This window comes from Sabethes cyaneus, chromosome 1 (genome assembly GCF_943734655.1).
Source record: "Sabethes cyaneus chromosome 1, idSabCyanKW18_F2, whole genome shotgun sequence".
Lineage (NCBI taxonomy): Eukaryota > Metazoa > Arthropoda > Insecta > Diptera > Culicidae > Sabethes > Sabethes cyaneus.
The window spans coordinates 67,875,519-67,902,751 of record NC_071353.1 but is presented as its reverse complement, the minus strand read 5'-3'; the positions used below and the strand labels follow the sequence as shown (position 1 = coordinate 67,902,751).

Sequence of the window (27,233 nt, the reverse complement as noted above, 5' to 3'; positions counted from 1 at the left end):
ACAGCTGACGTTATGTTGACAGCCGGCATTCTGCTGGAACCGTATAACAGTTTCCCTGCTACACTGAACGACAAATTGGTGCGGCAATTCATTTCAACACTTTCCTGCTACCTTACAGAAATTAAAGATTGGTTCTCCACGTTGAAGGGATTTTACCAATTCAATCCTATTTTATCAACAGCACATCTTTCCACTACACTTCTAATGAAATGGCAAGCATGCGTATTCATACAGAGTCATATTATAATCGAACACTACAGCTATAGCACATTTTTCCAACACAGATATCAAATTCGCTTAGGTTTAATCGTCTCGCAGTAAAGAATTTGCGCTCTGTTGGAACAACGAACTTGTGTCATTTTTCTGGCACACTTCCCTAACACAGACATCAAATTGGACTAGGTTTAATCGCGTTCCTAAGAAATCTGTTGGCCCGAGGGGGCTTTGTCACTCTTACTGGTGTACTTCCCAAGCAAGGACATCAAAATGGTCTAGATAATCGCCGAAATCTTTTTGAAATGAGGAAACTTTGTCACTTTTTTTGGCTTACTTCCCAAGCACAGATATCAAATTGGTGTAGGTTTAGATCATCGTAGAGAATCTTCCAACCAATCATGAAGCGAGAATTCTGGTAAAACATAGGTGCAGTATTTTCAATTTTTCAATAGCTCAACATCAAGAATCCATACTTTTCTTCATTTGGGCCAATTCTTAGAAGATTTTCAAATCGATTAGTGTAAGAATATTGAAAATCGTTCGGGAAACCACTAAGCTATTAGCGTTCAAAACCTGACCACTTTTCGAGAAAGATTTTTTGGAATTACCCCCTTACCAGCTACCTTCCTGAAAGACGTAGTCCTACGTCAAAAAAATCTTCAAATGCACCGCCGCTAGGTTATGGTTATGGCTTACTACCAGAAGTGCTTCACGATTAGCTCTCACGGGCTTTAGATCTCTATTACTTTGCTGTCATCAAGATCAAATGAATTGAGTAAGCTGGTTGTCTCTGAAGCTACCAAGGTTGTTACCAAGTACACTCACTCAAAATTAATGTTTTAGAATAAGCTCTATGAATCATCAGTTGGCCTTTTCAAGGGCCATACGAGACTTCAAATTATTTCATTTCTTCGCTTAGCAAAATAGTTTTTTAACCAGAATCCTTCCTTATTAAATCAAACAGGAAACCTCTCCCGCAAATAAAGCAAAAAAGGTGATGCTATCTATCGGATGTAGTTTCGAGTCCAAAACCCAATGAGATTAATTTTGACGTAGAACTACGTCTTACGGCAAGTTTTGAGATAGGGTGTCATTCTAAAAAATCGAAAAATGCGAGCGTCACGAAAAATGAAAGGTTTTGAGCGCTAATAGCTCAGCGGTTTTCCGATAGATTTTCAATATTCTTACACCAATCGATCGAAAAATCTTCTAAGAATCGACCCAAATGAAGAAAAGTATGGATTCTTGATGTTGAACTATTGAAAAATTGAAAATAATGAACCTATGTTTTACCAGAATTCTCGCTTCGTGATTGGTTGGAAGATTCTCTACGATGATCTAAACCTATACCAATTTGATATCTGTGCTTGGGAAGTAAGCCAACACAAGTGACGAAGTTTCCTCATTTTAACAAGATTTCTTATCACCGCGCGGTTAAACCTAGACCATTTTGATGTCCTTGCTTGGGAAGTACGCCAGAAAGAGTGACAAAGCCCCCTCGTGCCAACATATTTCTTACGAACGCGATTAAACCTAGTCCAATTTGATGTCTGTGTTAGGGAAGTGTGCCAGAAAAAATGACACAAGTTCATTTTCCCAACAGATGGCAAATTCTTTACTGCGAGACGATTAAATCTAGGCGAATTTGATATCTGTGTTGGAAAAATGTGCTACAGCTGTAGTGTTCGGTTATAATAGGACTCTGTATGAATACGCATGCTTGCCGTTTCATTAGAAGTGTAGTGAAAAGATGTGCTGTTGATAAAATAGGATTGAATTGGTAAAATCCCTTCAACGTGGGGAACCATGGGTAATAAAAATAATCTTTAATTTCAGTAAGGTAGCAGGAAAGCAATAGTTTGTGTTCTTGATTTTGTTAAATTGTTTTCAAATGCACAATCTTTTGAGAATTGAACGTATGCAATGCTACTACTTTGATAAATGTTACATACAACGCATGTAGCATGTATATATGTTGCATATAGCATGTATACATGAAGAATCGAATGATTACAAGCATGAATACATGCTACTATCACTACAAAGAGGTTTACGTAGTCCTGCGTCACCTATATATGCGGTCGTGTCTTGTACACAACCCCTCTGATTTTTTGTAAGGCGCTAGTACTTGTTATAAACTAGGCAAATATCACAAATCTGCTAATTGGCCTGAAGATCATTGAGGCATCATAACGGGTGAACAGTACCGCAGGCTTTGTGATTTGCACCAGCATTTTATTACATCAACTTTAGTCCTACTTTAAACAGGTGGTTGAGTTTTGAAAACAACCTTCCCCTTTTTTTATACATAACTAGCTGACCCGACAAACTTCGTATTACCACAAATTAAACTGTGTTGTACATACATCCTGAATCTCGGATGACCTTTATCACAATCTCGAGTTTTGCAAGTTTCTGAGAAGTTCATGGGTGTTTCAGTATACAAATTTTCCTCACAGTACAATAGAAAACAACTCCCCCCATTGCTTAGCCTGATAAAATAAAGCGGATAGCTTTTAAATATTCGCCATCATTACAAACTATTTCGCCGAATACCATTTTGCGGAACACCAATTCTCGGTTGACCATAACGCGGAATAGAGTTTCGCAGAATGCCATTTCGCGAAAACCTTACGCGGGTTGTACCATTTCACGGAAAATCTTTTCGTAGAAAGTACCATTTCGCAGGGGTGACCCAACTAATAGAGGTCAGTAGATCTAGGAAAACAAATAATAAACCTAGATAGAGGTGATCTCTACGGGGGGCTGCCCCCCGCAGTGGTCGGCGGTTCCGACGGCAGGTCGCTGGCAACACTCGCGGCCTGTGTCCGTCTCACCTCATCTAATGTTACTATTGATAGTTTCTGTTGGTCTTGTTATTGACTAATGTTTTATGAAAGAGTCTAAAATTTCTCGAGTTCGATTAGTTTTTGAGTTACGCAAAAATGTCTGTTTTATTTATATGAGAGTCCTTATCCCCCTACCACAGGGGTGAGGGGTCTCAAACCATCATAAAAAAAATTCCTGCCCCCTACCCCCCCCCCATGCCAAATTTGGTTCCATTTGCTTGATTAGTTCTATAGTTATGAGGATATTTGTATTTCATTTGTATAGGAGCCCTCCGCTATTGAAGGGGGAGGGGTCATAATTCCTCTCCTAAAAAGGTAAGGGGTCCTGATTCATCATAGACAAAATTCTTGCCTTCAAAAACACTCACATGCCAAATATAATTCCAATTTATTGATTAGTTCTCGAATTATGAAGAAATTTGTATTTCATTTGTATAGGAGCCCCTCTTCCTTCTAATATAGAATAAAAAAACCTTTACATGCCAAATTTGGTTCCATTTGTTTGAATAGTTCTCGAGTTATAAAGCAATTTGTATTTCGTTTGTATAGAAGCCCCCCCTCTTAAAGGGGAGAGGGGTCATAAGATTTCTCTTAAAGAGGCAAGGGGTCTCAATTCACCATAGAAAAAAAAATTGCCTACAAAAACTCCCACATGTTAAATTTGGTTCCATTTACTTGATTAGTTCTGGAGTTATGAGGAAGTTTGTATTTCATTTGTATGGGAGACAAAAAAGGTAAGGAGTCCTAATTCATCATAGAAAAATTTGCCTCCAAAAACACCCACCTGCCAAATATGGTTCCATTTGATTGATTAGTTCTCGAATCATGAGGAAATTTGTATTTCATTTGTATAGGAGCCCCCCTCCTTGTAAAGTGGGAAGGGGTTCTAATTCACCATAGAAAATATTCTTGCCTCCAAAAACTTTCACATGCCAAATTTGGTTCCATTTGCTTGATTAGTTCTCGAGTTATGAGGAAACTAGCTGACCCGACAAGCTTCGTATTGCCACAAATAAACCTGTGTTGTACATAAATCATGAATCTCGGATGATCTTTGTCACAATCTCGAGTTTTGCAAGCCCCCCAGTGGGCGGCGCTTCCGACGGCGGGTCACCGGCAACACTTGCGACCGTCTCGTCCTGAATGATCTAGTGTTACTATAGATAGTTTTTGTGGTCTTGTATTGACTAATGTTTTATGGAAGAGTCTCGAATTTCTCGAGTTCAATTAGTTTTTGAGTTTCGCAAAAATTTCTGTTTTATTTGTATGAGAGTCCATATCCCCCTACCACAGGGGGATTCAAGACTCCAAAATCTCCCACATGCCAAATTTGGTTCCATTTGCTTGATTAGTTCTCAAGTTATAAGAAAATTTGAATTTCATTTGTATGGGAGCTCCCCTCTTAAAAGGGGAAGGGGTCGTAATTCACCATAGAAAAAATTTCTGCCATCTGAAACTCCCACATGCCAAATTTGGTTTCATTTGATTGATTAGTTCTCGAGATAAGAGGAAATTTGCATTTCATTTGTATGGAAGCCCACCCTCTTAAAGGGGAGATGGGCCATAACTCACTTTCTAAAGAAGAGAGGGGTCTCAATTCACCATAGAAAAAAATCTTGCGTCCAAAACCACTTACATGTCAAATTTGGTTCCATTTGCTTGATTAGTTCTCGAGTTATGAGGAAATTTGTTTTTCATTTGTATAGGAGCCCCCCCCCCTCTTAAAGTGGGGAAATCCATAGAAAATATACCATAGAAAATATTCTTGCCTACAAACACTCTAGAACTAATCAAGCAAATGGAACCAAATTTATCATGTGGGTGATAAATTTGGTTCCATTTGCTTGATTAGTTCTAGAGTTATGAGGAAATTTGTATTTCGTTTGTATGAGAGCCCCCCCTCTTAAAAAGGTAAGGGGTCCTAATTCATCATAGAAAAAATGGTTGCCTCCAAAAACACCCACATGCCAAATATGGTTCCATTTGCTTGATTAGTTCTCGAATTATGAGGAAATTTGTATTTCATTTGTATAGAAGCACCCCCTCTTAAAGTTGGGAGGGGTCTTAATTCACCATAGAAAATATTTTTGCCTCCAGAAACCTCCGCATGCCAAATTTGGTTCTATTTGCTTGATTAGTTCTCGAGTTATGAGGAAATTTGCATTTCAATTGTATAGGAGCCCCCCTTCCTAAAGTGGGGAGAGGTCCCAATTCATCATAGAAAAAAATTTTGTCTCCAAAAACACCCACGTGCCAAATTTTGTTCCACTTGCTTGATTAGTTCTCGAGTTATGAGGAAATTTGTATTTCGTTTGTATAGGAGCCCCCCCTCTTAAAGTGGGGAGGGGTCCTTATTCACCATAGAAAATATTCTTGCCCTCGAAAACTTTCACATGCCAAATTTTGTTCCATTTGCTTGATTAGTTCTTCAGTTATGAGGAAATTTGTATTTCATGTGTATAGGATCCCCCCCTCCTAAAACGGGGAGGGGTCCCAATTCATCATAGAAAAAAATTTTGTCTCCAAAAACACCCACATGCCAAATTTGGTTCCATTTGCTTAATTACTTCTCGAGTTATGAGGAAAATTGTGTTTCTTTGGTACAGGAGCCCCCCCTCTTAAAGTGGGGAGGGGTCCTAATTTACTATAGAAAATATTCTTGCCCTCGAAAACCTTCACATGCCAAATTTGGTTCCATTTGCTTGATTAGTTCTCGAGTTATGAGGAAATTTGTATGGAAGCCCCCCCTTTTAAAGAGGAGAGGAATTATAATTCCCCTTATAAAGAGGGGAGGGGTCTCAATTTACCATAGAATAAATTCTTGTCACCGAAAACACCCACAAGCCAAATTTTGTTCTATTTGCTGGATTAGTTGTCGAGTTATGCAGAAATTTGTGTTTCATTTGTATGGGAGCCCCCCCTCTTAGTGGGGGGAGGGGTTTCTAACCATCACTAAAACCTTTCCTGGCCCCAAAAAACCTCTACATGCATACTTTCATGCCGATTGGTTCAGTAGTTTTCGATTCTATAAGGAACATACGGACAGACAGACAGACAGACAGAAATCCTTCTTTATAGGTATGGATTTGTATTTCATTTGTATGGAAGCTCCCCCCCCCCTCTTAAAGGGGAGAGGAGTCATCATTCCCCTTCTAAAGAGGGGAGGGGTCTCAATTCACCATAGAAAAAATTCTTGTCTCCAAAAACACCCACATGCCAAATTTTGTTCCATTTGCTTGATTAGTTCTCGAGTTATGCAGAAATTTGTGTTTCATTTGTATGGGAGCCCCCCTCTTAGTGGGGGAAGGGGTCTCTAACGAACCTTCCCTGGCCCCAAAAACCTCTACATGCAAATTTTCACACTGATTGGTTCAGTAGTTTTCCATTTTATAAGGAACATCCCGACAGACAGACAGAAATCCATTTTTATAGGTATAGATCAATGCTTTTCTTGTAATTTTAGCTTCTATTCTGTTCTATGTGTATGCATGGTGTCAATTTTATTCACATTGTTGTACGTAATCTGATAGTTGGACCGGAGCCTTCCTAACTCTAGATGGTCGATTTGGCGCAGTCACTTCTTTAGCATCTGCTTCTACTTCTTGCGGTACTGCTTCTGAATACAACAGCAAAGTGGTCAAAATTTCCCACATGTATTGCATTTGAGATTTAGGGTCGGACAACGACGATTTTGATGCATCCATTTGTTTTATCTAGAGCATGTATCCCGGCGACTGCTGAAGCGAAATCTATCTGAACGATATTGTTTGCTTCGGGATGCACTTGGCTCGCTCAGATTCTTACGTTTTGTGTTTCTGGAAATGCGGCTTTGTATTTGGGTAATTGTCTCATCTTCCACGCGGGTTGCTTGTAATGTTTCCCCTTGATATGCTTCGCCCGTGTTGCCGCCTGCACAGTGAGGTTAGTGTTGTGGCCGTATACTCTGGCTGTCTTTGCAATCTTCTGACTTGACATGCCTTTTCAAAGTTGGGCGTGGACGAAACGTTCCTGGTCTTTCATACTATACTGACACAGACTTACTTTTCTACTAAGCTGGCATGGAAGCTCATAGTAGACTTTTCTCTAAATTGCGTCATGTTCGACAAGGCGTTATGTTCCGCAGCGATGTCCATCATGGACCGCAGATGGACTTCGATATTTTTGATGAAGGTTTTGTAGCATTATTTGTTATTTTATTCCGGACGATCTTTCGCTGCTCGGACGATGCAATACAAGTGCTCCTCCCCATAGACGAAAAAAGTAATAGTATTTCATCCACTATTCCCACATTTTGCTCGCTGGAACATTCTTGTAGAAGTTTCATTTGGTCTCATCGGATGCTTGGGCCACCCCCTTCTGCCGGTGACGTTGGAAATGTGTGGAAGACGCTCCGCAGTATTAACGGCATTGTTATGTTGCCAACTGCTGCGCTTTGATATCCCATCTTTGCATCTCGGCGAGTTCTTATTTCAAAAACTCGTTCTCTTGGCTCAAATCCGTTGTGCACCGATGATGTTCTAACTGGTCGGTTCCGTCTTCATCGCTGCGTTGTTCTTCGTACTTGTCATTATTAAACTTCGGGGTACTAACATATTTCCCGGCATCTAATTCTATTACGTCCGAACCACAATCCGAAACACCGTGAACGACGTCTTTTTTGGCTAACGCATACATATCACCTAACGCTAACAATTTCGAAAACGCGCTTTCCACTACAGAACAGCTTAAGCGATGGACTGAACATTTTGAACAACTCTTCCGAGTTTCAAATGTCAGAGACCAACAAAACCAGCAGCGTACGACGCCTACAGTTCGTCGAATAAATCGCGTGAACTCGGAGGCGCCATCGCTGGATGAAATTGTAGCAGCCATCAAGAGTATGAAATCCAATAGAGCGCCAGGGATAGATCGTATTTCAGCCGAAATGCTCAAAGCTGACCCATCTTTGTCAGCCCAGATGATGCATCAGCTTTTCAGCAATATTTGGGAAACCGCAACCTTTCCGGTGGACTGGATGCAGGGCATATTGGTCAAAGTCCCTAAGAAAAGAGACCTAACGGCATGCGGTAACTGACGTGGCATCACGTTGCTCTGTATTACTCTCAAAGTACTCTGTAAGGTAATCCTCAACCGGATCCAGAAGATCGACGCTACTCTCCGGCGGCAGCAAGCTGGATTCCGTGCTGGCCGATCATGTGTAGACCATATCACAACGCTCCGCATTATATTGGAGCAGATCAACGAATTCCAGGACTCTCTTCTGCTGGTGTTCGTTGACTTCGAAAAGGCGTTCGACCGACTCAATCACGAAAACATCTGGGGCGCACTTAGGCGTAGAGGAGTTCCAGATAAGCTAGTCCATCTCATCGAGGCTCAGTACGAGGCGTTCTCGTGCAAGGTTTTGCACGACGGCGTCTTGTCTGACCCCATAAGGGCTACTGCTGGCGTGAGAGAGGGCTGCATTTTATCACTGCTTCTGTTTCTCATCGTTATGGATGAGATATTAGTTGGAGCAATTGACAGTGGACCAAATAGAGGATTGCCTTGGAATCCTCTAACGATGGAGCAGCTAAATGACCTCGACCTAGCCGACGACATTGTCTTGCTCGCACAACGCGGAAACGACATGCAGAGCAAGTTAGATGACCTCTCCGAGAGCTCCCAAGCAGCAGGTCTCACAGTCAATGTAGCGAAAACTAAGTCTATGGTAGTGAACACTGACAATGCCACCAACGCCTTTCAATATCTTGGTAGCCAAACAACGCCCGATGGTGGTACCAAGACTGATATAGCCACACGGATCAGGAAGGCCAGGGGTGCCTTTGCAGGTCTGCGAAACATTTGGCGCTCAAACCAGATCACTCTACGTACGAAAACCCGAATCTTTAATTCAAACGTTAAATCCGTACTGCTGTATGCCTGCGAAACGTGGTGCGTCTCAGCGGAGACAACGCAAAAACTGCAGGTATTCATTAACCGGTGCCTGCGATACATTATTCGTGCCTGGTGGCCTGATAATTGGATATCCAATGAGGAACTCCATCGTCGGTGTCATCAACGACCGATAGCCACAGAAATTCGTGAACGTAGGTGGAAGTGGATCGGACACACCTTGAGGAAAGGAGCGAACGAGGTTTGCAGAGCAGCACTCGACTGGAATCCACAAGGATAGCGTAGAAGAGGCAGACCCAGAGGCTCATGGCGACGGAGCTTAGCCAACGACATCCGGGCTGTAGACGAGAACCTGTCCTGGCGACAGGTAAAAGCCATGGCGGGTAACCGTCAGCAGTGGAGATCTCTGATTTCATCCCTTTGTTCTGCCGGACCGGCGGACATGGACACATAAGTAAGTAAGTAAGCTTTCCGCTACAAGTTTACTTTCCAACGGCCGTCTTCAACACGCCACTTAATTAGTCCAGATGGTTTTCCTTACGCACCTGGATTTTCCCGTGGTTTTCGTTACTCACTTAAGCGGTTGTCCCAACTCGCTATTTTGTCGTGGTTTTCTTTACACACACCAGAGCTTGTCCCAACTCGCCGTTGATTTTTTTGTTGTTTTCTTTACACACCAGCGGTTGTCCCAACTCGCTCTTTCCCCGGTGGTTTTATTTACACACCTTTAACATTTGACGGTTTTCTTTACACGTCATATACCACACGGCGGTCGTCTCGGCACGCCATTTTGTTCTCTGTGATCGTTTTCTTTACAGACCATATTTCTGACGGTTTTCGTTACACGTCAGTTAAACAAATAAAAAACATCTCCGTGCCAAGTGACTCTACGAGAAGCAAAATAAACAACCAACTGTTCGAAATAGTAGACAGGATCGCCAATGTGAATATTCAATTACGACGGTTTCATGCCTGACGCCCAGTGTTACCAGGTCGATTACCTATTTTCCCGCTGCCCAGAGTTTGATTTCCCGCTGAAATCCCGCTGTCTAGAGTCTATTTCCCGCTAGAAATCCCGCTGAATCAAAAGTCATTATTCTTTCGTTTTTGGTGCAGATTAAAAAATAAAAAATATTCGTTTCAGTGTAGGCTTGTATTTGAAATTAAGATGATCTGCTGAAATTGAGCCGTTGCGATTAAATGAACATTATGCAAATTTGCTGCATTCATTTTGACGAGGTTTTTGGCTTCAGGAAACAGAAAAAGAAATATCTTGTTATCCCTCATATAATGAAATACGAAATTTCGCAAGAATTATAAGATTAAGGAGTCTAAGAACACATGCGAAAATTTTGAAAAAAGCTTTTAGTACAAATTCTTTTTCTGTGTCTAGCTACGATAAAAATCATGCAAAATTTCAGCAACGCTGGCAAATGGTTATGGGTTTTGGTGACAAAAGAAGATATGTTTCAATCTTTATAAGTACCCAAAAATCAAAAATATCTGTAAAGCGCATCGGCTCTTTGTTCTCGCTGATATTTTGTTTTAGGAAAAATGTTCTCAGCTTGGCATACACTTTTCGCTTCGATTTTGCTCTTCTGATTACTGCGCCTCAGCCAAGTAGAATTTGAAAAAGTGGTGTATAGGGCATTTGTAGAGCTATTAATTATCTACAATATTGCCGAAGAAAATAAAGTTTTATCTTTAATATTTACGACGCTGTAGGGCTGTAATGCCGTTGGTGGCAAAAAGAGCACACTTTTTGCTACCAAGAGGGCAGCCTTATAGCGCCATAAATACAAAAGGCATAGTAATAGGCATAGCACTTCAACAGTATTGTAGATAATAACTAATGCTTCAAAAGCCCCATACATCACTTGTTCAAATTTTGCTTGGCTGAGATGCAGTAATCAAAAGAGCAAAATCGAAGGGATAAAGTGTATGGCAAGTCTGATGTACCGATTTATTCTGGATCTGTTATCACACAAATGCTGCGGTATATAGGAAACTATGATGTATATAGATACAGATAATATATATAGATAATAGATATAGATAAGTGTTCTTTTGTTTCCAATTCATGAATCAGTTGGATTTTGCCATTGACAACGTATTAGTTTGTGGAAAAATTAGGAATACGCAAAACGGATTGGTTTGGTGGTCTACTTTTTCAGAAAGTTCTAATGAGTATTTGTCAGAACTCATCCCATTCTAGGTAAAAACCACGGAGTTTTCTAATCAACAGAATATACTGAACCATCTGCCAATGCATGAGCAGATATTAGAATGTCACTAAACGAAGTGTTTTGCTGACAACCTTTCTTTCAGCATTCTTCTTGCCTACCAAATATTGCTAACTCGAGATCCCGCTAAAATCCCGCTGAGTTATTTAAGAAAACCGCTAGATTCCCGCTAGCCGCTGTTTGGTTGAAAAGTCCCGCTGTCCGACTTGAAATCCCGCTAAATCTAGCGGGAAAACCGCTGATCTGGCATCGCTGCTGACGCCCTTTGAACGTCCCGCTGTAGAATCACTCGACACGAAGGATTGCTGTGCAAACAAACTATACGTCTTACCTGTCCAAGCGTCTGCTGAAAAGGGGGAGATACATGCGCAATGTTGCCAGTGACAATTGCGCAAAGTACCAGCCTCGCATGACAGTGTTGCAAGCATTTTTATCGTTAAGGGGAAGGAATATACAAAGATGGAATCTTGCATACACATCACATGTAAACACCTCACAGTTTTCGTTTACTGCTAGCACAGTTATAGTGCCGACAATGCTTATTTGCAGCTAGTTACCGACAAGAAGAATTTAAATAGAATTGAGGATACCAATTTACAACAGTTATACAGCCAAAAGGCTGATAAACAGCAACCTGCAGTATAAAACGCCAGGGATGCTAATAAACGATTGATTTACTGCTTATACTAATGCTTATTGGTTACCTGGGTAGAACCATCTCACCAGCAATCCTTGAATGAAATATAATTGCGACATTTAAGTTTCCATCAGTGCATCTAATATCCAATAATAAATTGATTTTTCCTTCTGATATCCATGTGCATTATTTAAACTTGTTCCGGCCAAAGTTTTCACTGTACAGTAGGAGGTGCTTGATGAGCTAGAACGAAACAAATCATTAAAATAACATACTTACTTTACTTTACTTTAGTGGCAACGGTCCGTTACCGATCCTGCGCCGAACGAATTATAATCCTCCAGTACCGTCGGTCCTGGGCTGCCGTTCTCCAATCCCCACGAACACCAGCTGAACGTGCATCGTCTTCGACAGCACACACCCACCGGGTGCGGGGTCTGCCTCGGAGTCTACGGCCTCTTCCTGGTTCTCTGCTGAAAATAGTTTTGGCTACTCTTTCATCGGGCATTCTGGCCACGTGTCCAGCCCACCGCAGCCTGCCACATTGCACTACCGTCACTATATCAGCATATTTGTATACTTGGTACAGCTCGTGATTCATGCGTCTGCGCACACTCCATTTTCAATTTTGCCACCAAGTATAGATCGCAGAATTTTACGCTCAAAAACCCCAAGCACTCGCCGATCAGCTTCCTTTAGCGTCCATGATTCGTGTACGTAAAGGGCCACCGGGAGGATTAGTGTTCTGTAGAGCGCCAGTTTTGTGCGAATATGAAACTACGGGACTTCAGCTGGCTACGTAATCCGTAGAAAGCCCGATTCGCGGCTGCAACTCGTCGTTTCACTTCGCGGCATACATCGTTGTCACATGTCACGAGTGTACCAAGGTATATAAATTCCTCCACTACTTCATATCGTTCCCCATCTAACTCCACCTCGGCACCAACACCACTTGAGCTCCCACGTTCCCTACCAGCAACCATGTACTTCGTTTTGGCGGTATTAATGGTAAGTCCCAATCTCGCAGCTTCCTTTTTAAAGGGCCTAAAGGCCTCTTCTACTGCTCTACGGTTGATTCCGATGATATCGACGTCATCCGCAAAACCAAGAAGCATGTGAGATTTCGTGATGATAGTTCCATTCCTTTCCACGTTTGCTCTTCGTAATGCACCTTCCAAGGCAATGTTGAATAGCAGGTTAGAGAGTGCGTCCCCTTGCTTCAGTCCATCCAACGTCACGAAAGCAGCTGAGGTCTCACCCGCTATTCTAACGCATGATTTGGATCCATCCAGCGTCGCACGAATCAGCGTAACTAGTTTCGTCGGAAAACCATGTTCTAGCATTATCTGCCACAGCTCATTTCGTTTAACTGAATCGTACGCCGCTTTAAAGTCCACAAACAGATGGTGTGTCTGCAAGTTGTATTCCCGGAACTTGTCTAGCAACTGGCGCAGGGTAAACATCTGATCCGTCGTGGAGCGACCCTCTCGAAAACCAGCTTGGTACTCGCCGACGAAGGACTCCGCTAACGGTCTCAGTCTGCAGAACAGGATACGGGAAAGCACCTTGTAGGCAGAATTGAGCAATGTAATTCCTCGATAGTTTTTACACTCCATTCGATGTCCCTTTTTGAAAATTGGGCAAATGAGGCCATCCAACCACTCCTCCGGCATTTGTTCTTCCTCCCAGATCCTGACAATGATCCGGTGGATTGCTTCGTACAGCCGCTCGCTCCCCGCTTTTAGAAGTTCAGCCGGGATACCGTCCTTCCCAGCAGCCTTACCGTTTTTCAGCTCACTGATTGCCTTCTTAACCTCCTCCTGTGTTGGTGGCTCCACAGCTTGACCATCGCTTACAATTTCTACCCTGTCCCTGCTGATCTCCTCATTTACCTCTCCATTCAATAGTGTCTGGAAGTACTCCTTCCACCTGGCTGCTACCGCCGTTTTGTCGGTAAGCAGGTTGCCAGCACTATCATTGCACATCACAGGCATGGCAAAATTCCTGCTTCTCACCGTTTTATAGAAACTCCGTGTGTCGTTGCTGGCGTATCGCTCCTCTGCGCCGGCAAGCACGTGCTCCTCGTACTCGCGTTTTTTAGACGATGGATTCTTTTTTCCGCAGCTCTAGTCTCTCTGTATCTCTCTCTGTTTTGACGCGTTGCCGCAGTGAGCATGCGACTCCTGGCCTGGTTCTTTTCGTCTGTCACTCTCTGGCATTCGGCATCAAACCAGCTGTTACGCTGTCTTCCACGCGTCGTGCCTACCACCTCTCTCGCTGTTGTTTGGATGGCACCATGGATGTTCCTCCACAGCCCATTTATATCTTCTTCTTCTTCTACCTGCTGTTCTGCGATTCGCTGGTGAAGCTTCCTGGCGTACTCCACTGCAACGCCGTCTGCCGTTAACCGCTGGATGTTGAAACGCAGCGTCCTTTCAATGCGAGCTTTCGCCGTGTTCGACAGCCTTGCGCGACTCTTACTCACTACGAGATAGTGGTCAGAGTCGATATTTGGTCCACGAAAAGACCGTACATCGATAACATCCGAAAAGTGTCGACCGTCAATCAAGACATGATCGATCTGAGAGCTAGAGTCTCCATTTGGATGCCTCCAGGTTTGTTTCCGAATATTCAAACGTGGAAAGTAGGTGCTACAGATCACCATCCCTCTGGCCGCGGCAAAATTTATGAGCCTCAGACCGTTATCATTGGTCGACAGATGCAGGCTATGTCTTCCAATAACTGGAACTCCCTTTCTCCGGAATTTGGCCACCGAACTTCCTGAATAGCAGTGATCTCCACTCCGAGTTGATGCAGCTCTCGAGCAAGCAAGCCAGCCCGTGCCGGTTCATGGAGAGTTCGGACATTCCAGGTACCAAGTTTCCAATCGTTATCCCTTAATCGTTTCCTTGTCCCTTGCCGTGTCCTATACCGATTGTTCCGTCCTGAATTTCTTTGTTCGTTGTTCGTGGTAATTGAGTTTTCGGTATACTACCTCACCGGGGTCGCGATACCTACATCCCGCTGATGGGTCTGCCATCTTAGGTATAGCTTGCGGGATACAGCATTTCATATTCAGCCGCCCGTTACGAGACAGACGCTGTGTGAGCCGCCCCTCACCTGGAGAACAGGCGCTCTAGTTCGCACCTCCTAGCTTAGCTGCTTCAGTAAGTACGTGAAGCATTTCCGGGTAAGGCCATCGACCGTCATCATTTGACTTAGATCTGCGTGGAGGCGCCAGGTGGGAGCTTGAGAGAGCCAGAGCTATGTTTGACGCTCCTTCCAGGTAACTCTCTCCATTTCATACCCATTAGAATTAGAATAACATATTACGCCTTAAAATGACATTCGATATATTCCATGATTTTTTTTTATTGATTAAAGAGATTTTAGATTATAAATATTTTATAAAATGATTTGTTAATATCTCATGCTACTGCACTTGTTATTCAATACCTTAAAATATGTTATTCTAAACTCTGAATACAGTCATGTTATTGCTTTGTTATTCAAATAACACAAGTAGTTATTCTTTTGGCCTTAAAGGAGGAAAACTTTGATATTATTTTTCGTTATTTGACCAACTATGTCAGTCAAAACAAGATCAAATTTTGATGTGTTATTCGATTTCCATGACATATCTTGATATTAGTTTGCTCTTCGCTCCTGCTCGGGATATTACGACAAATGTCGTCCCGTGTCGTAAAACCATTTGTTATTATTAGGATATTGCAATAACAAAACCAGTTATTATTCAAGTGTTTGTAGAACATTTTTAGCTATTTTACCTCTTATGTCAAGCTCGTCAACACCAAATTCAGATATGCAGTTATTCACCAAAAATATCTGGATCAGGTATTCTGCTCGACTGGACTGCTCGAGTCAACTGCTCGACTCGACTACTCGAATGAATTGCTTGACTCAACTACTCGATTGGACTATTCGAATCGGCTGCTCGACTCAACTGCTCAAACCGATTGCTCGATTCAACAGCTCGACTAGACTACTCGATTTGATTGCTAGACTCAACTGACACCTTGATTCAACAACTTGACTAGACACTCGACCAGAAATGCCATATTTTCTAAAAAATGTCTGGAACTGCTCGAAAACCGAAAAAATCGAGCAGTTTTCCGGCTACTCGAATTTTCTGGTTTAAAAATAATCTGCAAAAATCTTCACACTTTTTCAGGAAGTCTGTGAAAGTTTAAAGAGCTTCGAACAAAAATCTGCACCAAAACAATAAAAGTCATAAAAACTGCAAATTTATAATGATCTGCAAGACCGTTCCAAAAATCTGGAATTTGCAGACAAATCTGCTCGACTCAATTGCTAGACTTCTGTTTGATTCGACAGCTCGACTTAACTGCTCGATTCAACTGCTCGACTGGACTACTCGACTCAACTGCTCGGCATGACTACTCGACTCGACTGCTCGGCTGGACTACTCGAATAGACTACTCGACTCAACTGCTGGAATGAATTGCTCGACTAAACCGCTTGACCCGACTGCTTGACTGAAGTGCTCGACTAGACTACTCGATTGAACTGCTCGACTGAACTACTCGACTTAACTGCTCGATTAAACTGCTCGACTGGACTGCTCGATTTCACTGCTCGACTTGACTACTTGACTCAACCACTTGATTAAACTGCTCGACCGGATTGCTTGACTGAACAGCTTGATTTGCCTGCTCGACTTGACTGTTCGACTCGGCTGCTCGACCCAACTGCTTGACTTGATTGATTGATTCGACTGCTCGACTTGCCTGCTCACCTCGATTGCTTGTCGCGATATCATATGGTCAGTGTTAAATCAGACCGGACCAAGTTGCAAAATTTTAAAAAATAAGTTAATGATAGCAAACAATCAAGAATTTTCTAAGCAACATTTTACTCTAATCAGACTACATAAATGTTGCAAACAGCCAGAGATAGATGATTTCGAATCCAGCAAACTTTGAATACCTTTTTCTCGATGTCAGAATTTTGCAACTCTGTTCTGTTTGACTTAACAACGACCATATGAATCGGTTTGCGGCAGACAATAGACGGTTCAGAGCCAATCACACAAAAGAGCCATATTGCCCACCTATAGAATTAGCACAGTGGAAATAGTTTTTATTCAGTTAAATAAAATCCAATACGGCCATGAAAACTATTTGTTTCAGTTTACGGCTATGCCTCTTTTATGTACAACATCTTAGAGCTATATTATGCAATATAAAAACTCAAAGAACTAATACAAAGATTAAACATCTTCGCAAACACTGGCCAATGGAATGTATCCGCAGTAGAGGGTGAGGCTCACCCCTCAAATGATAGCTTAGGGTGTCACAACAAAACTTTTGTATGACGTCAACCATTGCTCAACCGTTGCCGCGATTTAGGGGTCGCACATTTGAGTTTTATGAAAAAATGGCATTTGTCAGGAGTAAATTCAAAAAAATATTTTTAGAAATGCTAAAATAGGTGAAAAAAGGTGCTTAACGATTTTTTCACAATCATTGGGATCTGATACATTCAGAAAAAAGTTATAGTGGCATATCTGGAGTCATATTTGGTTACAAAAATTTATTGAATTTGGCAAAAATTAAAAATTTTCGAAATTTCATTTAAATAAACATCAAAACAGGGTATCAAACAGTGTCTCAGCGCAACGTAACTATACTGTATAGTTGGGAAATTTTATGACGAACAACTTTGCCGAAGAAAGTAGCTGAGATATTTGCCGTTTTCTGAAGGCAGAACAAAACACATTTCTGTAATTTTCAAATTTTAGCTGTTTCATATGAAAGAGGTAAATGAAAAAACTTGAACTATATACTCTAAACGTCACTTACGTTTTTGATAAGAGGAAATGCACCTTCCAAAGAATTTGACACCATTTAGGCTCAAGAATCACTTTTAAAAAGAGCGTATATATTTTAATAGTTACTATGTTTGAAAAATCGTATCTCCTGAAACTAGGTTTGCTCCATAATGAAGAATAAGCGTGAGCTTTGAAAATTTAGTTTTAAACATGAAAAAATAAACACTGAAAAAAAATTCACTAAGTTCTAAAGTCAGGAAAAAATGTAAAATTAAAATATACAGGAAATAGTAACTTCGATTTTTTTGGAAAAATAGTGGTGCCGTATTTAAGATAATTAAAAAAAAAAAGGTTAATATATTTTATTTTTTATTTTAAATGTGTCCTTTTCATATGTTATCCGTGTTATATTACCATGTTTGCAACTAAAATAAATATTACTTTTCAATTCGTCTGAATACACCTTGCTGATTCTACCATCTACTGATAGTACAAAAAGGGTCAAAAAAAATTCAGTTTATTTTTTCAGGTTTAAAAATCAATTTTCTACAACTCACGCTTAGCCATCATTTTGGAGCAACCCTAGTTTCGGGAGATACGATTTTTCAAACATAGTACCTATTAAAATAAATACGTCCTTTTTTAAAGTGATTCTTGAGCCTAAATGGTGCTAAATTCTGTGGAAGGTGCATATTGCTTCCTATAAAACACCTAGGTAACGTTTAGAATAAATACTACAAGTTTTTTCATTTACCTTTTTCACGTGGAACTACTAAAATTTGAAAATTGCGAAAATATGTTTGGTCCCGCCTTCAGAAAAACGTGAATACCTCAGCGAGATTTGAACATACGTCCATACTTTTTTCGGCAAAGTTGTTCGACATTAAATTTCCCATCTATACAGTATACGTACGTTACTCTGAGATACTGTTTAATACCCTGTTTTGATGTTTATTTAAATGAAATTTTAAATTTTTGTTAAATTCAATAAATTTTTGTAACCCAATATGACTCCAGACATGCCATCATAACTTTTTTCTGAATGTATCAGATCCCAATGATTGTGAAAAAAATAGTTAAGAAGCTTTTTTCACCTATTTTAGCATTTCTAAAAATATTTTTCTGAATTTACTCCTGGAAAATGCCATTTTTTCATAAAAGTCAAATGTGCGACCCCTAAATCGCGGCAACCAATGTTGACGTCATATAAAAGTTTTGTTGCGACACCTCAAGCTATCATTTGAGGGGTGAGCCCCCGGGCTTTCTGACATAGTGCTATTTTGGGACACTCTAATCCGCAGTCTTCGGAATTCTGAACAAACATTTATATTTTCCGGATCGTAAGATTCGAGCTCAACTCATATGAATATATTACCTGGGTAGAACCATCTAACTAGCAATCCTTCGAATGAAATATAATTGCGACATTTCAGTTTCCATCAGTGCATCTAATATCCAACAATAAATTTAATTTTTCCTTCTGATACCCATGTGCATTATTTAAACTTGTACGGCCAAAGTTTTCACTGTACAGTAGGAGGTGCTTGATGAGCTAGAACGAAATAAATCATTAGAATAACATATTACGCTTACCTAGCTCAGCCGTCTGCCCAAAATCGCTGTTTTGACATCAGACAATCGAAAGCCACGCAGGATCGCACCTCCTAGCTTAGCTACTCAAAAGAGCAGTACCGGGTATATGGCCGCGTGGAGGCGCTAGGTAGGGGCTTGAGATGGCAAGAGCTATGTTGGTCGCTTTCTTGTGTGCCTTCCCCATTTCATACCCTGTTTCTTGGGGATTACAATATGTATAAAAAAAATTCATACAAAAGGTCATATAATCTATTGAGGGGTCTGGGAAAAGTTCTGTCCTTTCCTATATCTGAGCAATTCATCATCAACTCATTTTGGCGCTAGTGTGGTCCGGAGTCTTTCGCCATTATCGCTAACTCCTTCTCTCAGCCTTGGCTCTAATTGTCCTGCTTTGTGTTGCAATTTGCAAACGAAAATGGGATTTAGTCTAAAAATTTCTTGACTAAAAGCAAACTCTGAATTTTTGAAAAAACTTGTTAAAATTGCTATTTTTTGAAACAGTGGTTCTACGGCACGGTAGGGGAAAGAAATGAAAATTTTTGGTAAAGGAGGGGAAAAAGCGGAAAAGTGTGGAGGGGGGGGGGGGGGTATTGGTAGCAACGCTTCACAAGTAGTCGTTTTGACTCCTACCAGTTTTTTCTTTTCTTTCCCCTACCGTCCCTTCATCAATTGTAGAACCACCGTTTCAAAAAATAATAATATATATGTATGACCGAATTTCAAGGTCAAGACTAAAAACATGAGATTAGACTTTTGTTAAAGTTGGATTATTTCAGATTTTGTTAAGAAAACTCAGCACCCTCCCCGCCGCCCCCCGTCTCCCCCACCAAATATTTTCTGGTGTTGATACCATCCAATCACTTTCAGATAGATAGATGGCAAAGGTCGGAAGAAACAGCTAGTAGCTCAAAAATCATAACCTTGCAGATAGAAGGAAACGGAAATGTTCGACAATTTTATTGTTTAGAAATTACAAAGTTAACCATTTTATTGTACAACGTCATTTTCATGTTTATGTTGTTAATGTTAATGATGATTATTAGAAGTAATTCTTCAAGACAATCGAAATTTCGCAGTATATGAGAGTAATCAAGTTATTGAACACTTCATTTTTTCTCTGCCAAACGAATTATTTGAATTCCTTTCTTTGGCCGTTTTCGTGGAGTTTCCAGATCCTTGTCTCTTTTTATTTCCAAAGTATGCACTTGAAGAATATGTTGCATATGCAAGTGTTTAGATCTGAAACAGAAGAAAATAAAAATTGATAATAAAACGTATTTCGAAAAGGGTTTATGTGCAAATGAGGGATTCTGTGTCTACTCTCTTACGCTTATCACGCTGACGCAGTGCATTTGCACCGCTGCGATAAGCGGAAAAGAGGAGACACGAAGAGAACTTCTCATTTGCACATAAATGCCTCATATGTTGCTCGAGGTATTACTATTATATAAAATAAAACACGTGTACTTAACTATAAACTGAAAAACGTTCAAAAATACATCTAATGTTTTAGCAGCGTTTAACGGCAAACTAGTAGTCATAAACTTTTCGTCAGAGAGCCCAATTTCGGAAGCAGCTTTCACCATTAGCATACGAGGTTGCACACATCATAGATGGCTATATAATCGCATTATGTATATACCTGGCTACGTCCGAACAACCGCAGAGGAAGTGAGTAGGAATATTAGTGATAGCATCTACTTTTGAAAGTGCAAGCAACCCATACTACTTTCATAGATGTTACAGGAAAACAGAGGATCGTGTTAGTAGGACGAGGTAAACAATAAGGATCATGAGGATTCAACAATAAAGCATGTATATCTCGAAAGGCTGTAACCTACGAAAGGCTGAAAATCAAAAGGCTGAATATTACGTAAGGCTGAAACATCATAAGGCTGAAAAGAAGCGCATTGTTTCACAGACTTTTGCCAAATATTACAGCTTTATTAACATAAAGATTATTTCTCAGTCAAATTCTTCTGCTACAGTTATTATTTGCCATTCATAGTTGGATGGAGTACACACAAATATACAAAAAAAATTAACGTTAAGTTTTTGAAACAGTTGAAAAATTCCTTGCTATTCATAGAAAAGAATTAGCCCCCATAGAAAAATTTGGGCTAAAACTTAAGACATAAGTATAAGTTTAGCTAATTGTTTTAAGGGGACATAAGAGTAAAATTTTTGAAAAATTCATTATTTTTTTATTTCAGATTTCAATTCTGCAGTCTTTTCCGCTTATTTTGATACTAATTTTGTAATGATCCGACCACGGGAAGTGGCCGAAAAACGATCATTCACAAAAGTATTCCAGTACAGCGTGGAACAACTTCAGCGTAATAAAACGCCGCTCCTGGAAAACCACGATTTTCAAATTTTATGTACCTTTTTCTCAGAAACTACACAACGTATTGGAACAAACTTTTTTTTTTTGTTTTGTTGGTAGTAGCTTGGCAAAGACTTTTATAACTTTTGAGGTTTGTAAACGAAACACAGCCAGCGAAAAAAGAAAAAGAAGACAACATTTTATTTTTACAGGCATCTATTTTTCTTCTTTTTCGTTTTCCTCAACCTGTATTTTGTTTACGAAACTGAAAAGTTATAAAAGCCAAGCTACTACCAACAAAACAAAAAAAAGTTTGTACCGATACGTTGTATAGTTTCTGAGAAAAAGGTACATAAAGTTTAAGAATCATGGTTTTCCAGGAGCGGCGTGTTATTACGTCGAGGTTGTTCTACGCCGCACTGGAATGCTTATGTGTATGATCGTTTTTTAACCACTTCCCGTGGTCGGATCATTACAAATTTAGTATCAAAATAAGCGGAAAATACTGCAAAATCAAAATCTGAAATAAAAAAATAGATTTTTCAAAATTTTTCGTCGTTCATGTCCCCTTAAATGAAAAATTAAGACGCAAAATTAAGTCGCTGTAATAAGACTCAATTACTTATTTAAGTATAATCAATATATATATAGAATGCCAGTGTCGCTGGTGTTTCATGGATATTTTGGTGGCAAACATGTTGCTGGTTCGTGTCTTGGATACGGGAACTACATTGTCAAATTGCCCAATAGAAAATTTTCCTGCCGACGAAATACCTTAAAACGACCAAATCGGGTGATTTATCCTACGTGATTTACGAAAAAGCAGAAAGATTTTTTATTGGGTTGCCTTTTTAGTTTGACAATCAGATTCCCGTTTCGAATCGATCACTCACACATATGCGCATACAATGTAAATACATAATTTTCAAATGTGTGATGTTTACCACGAGCACTGCAGCGACACTGGCTTTCTATATATATTGATTCTACTCTTATTTAGCATTTAATTTTAATATGCTGTCGAAAAACTGTTAAAAACTACAAGGTATACAGCCCTACGGGTTGTACGATAGGGTGACGTAGGACTATGTCAGATCATTAGATCAAAGACTAATGTTAACTGCATTTCTGGCATATGTACGTTTTTGAGAATCTGTGAGTGCCATTGTTTAAATGAATGTTTAAAAGAGAAGAGCGAAATATTCAGATTAAATTCTTCATTGAATGCAATGGTGTCTTCGAAAATACGTGAACGGGCATTCATAAGTACAACGCCTGCAACCATCGAGACATAGACATTTCTTTTAAAAATCACTTGAGTGCATCATAAAGGTTGAAATAGTAATGAATGATATTAAATATGATTATGCGAGCTTCGAGCTACGTTGGCCCTCCGGCGATACTGTGGGGTTGGTTGCGGGCTTTGAAAGCCTGAACCACTAAAAAAACCAAAGCAATGGACTCCGTAAGTAATAATAATAACTCTAATCGGAACAATCGGCAAAGACCCAGGCGACGAAAACGGACTGATTGGAAATTAGCATCATGGAACTGTCGGTCTCTAAATTTCCTCGGAAGTACTCACGTGCTTTCTAAAGAAGTGAAGAGCCGCAAGTTCAACATCGTAGCGCTGCAGGAGGTATGCTGGAAAGGAACGATGGTACGTACGTATAGAGATGGTCATACCATCTACCAGAGCTGCGGTAATACACACGAGCTGGGCACAGCTTTTATAGTGATGGGCGAGATGCAGAAGCGGGTGATCGGGTGGTGGTCGATCAACCCCCGAATGTGCAGATTAAGAATCAAGGGCCGATTCTTCAATATAAGCATAATTAACGTGCACAGCCCTCACCTCGGAAGTACCGATGATGACAAAGACGAATTCTACGCGCAGCTGGAGCGTGAATACGACCGCTGCCCAAGACATGATGTCAAAATTATCATCGGGGACTGTAATGCTCAGGTTGGTCAGGAGGAGGAATTCAAACCGGTGATTGGACGGTTCAGCGCCCACCCGCAAACGAACGAAAACAGCCTAAGACTTGTCGACTTCGCCGCCTCCAAGGACATGGTCATACGTAGTACCTTCTTCCAGCATAACCTCTACTATTGGTACACCTGGAGATCACCCAACCAGACAGAATCACAAATCGACCACGTTCTGATAGATGGTCGGCACTTTTCAGACATTATCGACGTCAGAACCTATCCGGGCGCTAACATTAATTCGGATCACTACCTAGTGATGGTAAGGATACGTCAAAAACTATCTGTTGTGAACAACATACGATACCGCCGCCCGCCACGGTATAATCTAGCGCGACTGAAGCAACCGGAGGTCGCCGAAAACTATACGCGTTATCTCTCGAAACCGCGCTGCCGGAAGAGGGTGAGCTGGATGAAGCCCCTCTTGAGAACTGTTGGAATGCCGTGAAAACAGCCATTAACAGCGTAGCGGAGAACGTCCTAGGCAGTGTGGAACCGAGTCGACGTAACGAATGGTTTGACGAGGAATGCCAGCAGATATTGGCTGAGAAGAACGCAGCGCGGGTACAAATGCTGCGTAGAGCCACCCATCAGAATGTGGAGCAATACAAACAGAAGCGGAGGCAGCAAACCCGACTCTTCAAGGAGAAGAAGCGCCACCAAGAGGAGAAGGAGTGCGAAAAACTCGAACAGCTGTACCGCTTTCACGAGACACGGAAGTTCTATCAGAGACTCAACGGATCTCGCAAAGGCTTCGTGCCGCGGGCCGACATGTGCAGAGATAAAGAAGGAGGTATCTTGACTAACGACCGTGCGGTTATCGAAAGGTGGAAGCAGCACTACGATGAACACCTGAATGGTGTGCAGGCGGAAGACCATGATAGCGGAGGAAGTGACCACATTGGTGCAGCAAGCGACGAAGATGTGCCACCCCCATCGATAAGGGAAGTTAAAGAAGCCATCCAGCGGCTGAAGAACAACAAAGCAGCGGGAAAGGATGGCATTGGAGCGGAACTTATTAAAATGGGCCCGGACAAGTTGGCCGGCTGTCTGCATCAACTGATTGTCAAGATTTGGGATACGGAACGACTACCGGAGGAGTGGAAAGACGAGATTATCTGCCCTATCTACAAGAAAGGTGATAAGCTGGATTGTGAGAACTACCGAGCAATCACTATCCTGAATGCCGCCTACAAAGTGCTGTCCCAAGTCCTCTTTCATCGACTATCGCCAATAGCCAATAGATTTGTGGGAAGTTACCAGGCCGGCTTCATGGAGGGTCGGTCTACAACGGACCAAATCTTCACCCTGCGGCAGATCCTCCAGAAGTGCCGCGAATTCCGAGTTCCCACGCACCACCTGTTCATCGAGTTCAAAGCCGCATGTGATAGCGTAAACCGACAAGAGCTATGGAAAATTTTGGACGAAAACGGCTTTCCGGGTAAGCTTACTAGACTTATCATGGATACGATGGATGGGATCCAGTGCTGTGTGAGAATCTCGGGTGGATTGTCGGACCCATTCGAATCTCGCAAGGGACTTCGACAAGGAGATGGTCTTTCCTGCCTGCTATTCAACATTGCGCTTGAAAGTGTTATAAGGCGAGCGGCGATCGAAATGCGGGACACGATTTTCAATAAATCCAGTCAATTTATCTGCTTTGCTGATGACGTGGATGCTGTCGGCAGAACATTTGAGGCGGTGGAAGATCAGCACACCAGACTGAAACGCGAAGCAGAGAAGATTGCATTGAAGATAAATACGTCTAAAACGAAGTATATGCTGGCGGACGGGACCGAGCGCGACAGGGCTCGCTTGGGCAGTACCGTGGTAATCAACGGGGATGAGTTCGAGGTAGTCGACGAGTTCGTATACCTTAGCTCACTGGCAACAGAGGACAACAATACCAGCCGTGAGATTAAAAGACGTATTATCAGCGGAAGCCGGGCCTACTACGGACTCCACAAACACTTGCGGTCGAACAATTTGAGCCCCCGTACAAAGTGCACCCTGTACAAAACGCTAATTAGACCGGTTGTCCTCTACGGGCACGAAACGTGGACACTGCTAGAAGAGGACCTACGAGCACTCGGAGTTTTCGAACGGCGGGTGCTAAGAACCATCTTTGGCGGAGTGCAAGAGAACGGTGTATGGAGGCGAAGAATGAACCACGAGCTCGCGCGTCTCTACGGCGAACCAAGTATTCAGAAAGTGGTTAAAGCTGGACGGATACGTTGGGCAGGACATGTTGCTAGAATGCCGGACAACTATCCTGCAAAAATGGTTTTCGCATCAAATCCGGTAGGAACAAGACGAAGAGGGGCACAGTGAGCGAGGTGGCAAGACCAGGTGGAGCGAGATCTGGCGAGCACTGGGTGCCCGCGGAACTGGAGATCAGTTGCCATGGACCGAAACAGATGGAGAAATTATACTGCGCAGGCCTTGTCATAAGACGTTAGGCCAATTAAGTAAGTAAGTATGATTATGCGTAAGTTGATATGTTTCAATAATCTAACTTTAACGCTTGTGGCCTTTAAAAGGGCCATTGGTTACAAATAACATTAAAGCCAAAGCACGTTCATCGCAAATATGACGTGCCATTCGAATGTGCTTCTCTTTTGACATGAATGGCAACAGACACATAGGTTAGCGTCGTTGTTTTACTGTCTTTTGCTACGAGAAGGCTTTACTAGTTTACTTTCACATCTTACCGCTTGTTACATAGCATAAAATATGGCACATCCGCAAAAATTTTTGTTTTATTTGTACGAGATTCCTTATCTTCTTACCACAGGGGTGAGAGGCTTCGATCCATCATAAAACAAATTCATGCCTCCAAAAACCCACACATGCCAAATTTGGTTTCATTTGCTTGATTAGATCTAGAGTTATGAGGAAATTTGTATTTCATTTGTATGGGATCCCCCCTTCATAAAAAAGGCAAAGGTCCCAATTCATTATAGAAAAAATGCTTACCTCCAAAAACCCCCACATGCCAAATTTGGTTTCTTTTGCTTGATTAGTTGTCGAATTATGAGGAAATTTGAATATTATTTGTATGGGAGCCCCCCTTCTTAAAGAGGGGAGGAGTCTCAATTCACCATAGAAAAAATTTTTGCCTTCTGAAATGCTCATATGCCAAATTCGGTTCCATTTGCTTATTTAGCTCTGGAGTTATGAAGAAATTAGTATTTCATTTGTATGGAACCCCCCCCCCCCCTCTTAAAAGTGGAAGGGTTCTCAGTATACCATAGAAAAAATTCTCACTTCCAAAAACCCCTACATACCAAATTTGGTTCCTTTTGCTTGATTACTTTTCGAATTATGAGGAAATTTGAATATTACTTGTATGGGAGCCCCCTTCTTAAAGAGGGGAAGGGTCTCAATTCACCATAGAAATTTTTTTTTCCTTCTGAAACCCCTATATGCCAAATTTGGTTCCATTTTCTTGATTAGTTCTCGAGTTTGGAAGAAATTTGTGTTTCATTTGTATAGGAGCCCCCCTCTTACGCCCTCCTTAAAATTGCTCCCTATAAAATTGCTGGTCATTTTATCTATCCAACGACTTATAAATTGTTCAGTTTCGTTCAGTAATTTAGTAGTTATTAGCATTTGAAATCTTTCATTCAAACGTTACACTTCTATTTTCGTTTTCACAAAGTGCTACCCAGTCCCA

At 41.3% G+C, this 27,233-nt stretch overlaps 1 protein-coding gene across 1 annotated transcript in view; it reads right to left on the bottom strand.

Moving 5' to 3' along the window:
* Window positions 1-20,232: 20,232 nt before the first annotated feature.
* LOC128745150 (zinc finger protein 660-like) overlaps window positions 20,233-27,233 on the bottom strand; it is a 35,334-nt gene continuing 28,333 nt past the window's right edge. Inside the window, exon 3 of the mRNA XM_053842151.1 lies at window positions 20,233-20,481. Within this exon, the coding sequence (XP_053698126.1) occupies window positions 20,349-20,481 (133 nt within the window). The 3' untranslated portion in view covers window positions 20,233-20,348. The remainder of the gene's footprint in view (window positions 20,482-27,233) is intronic.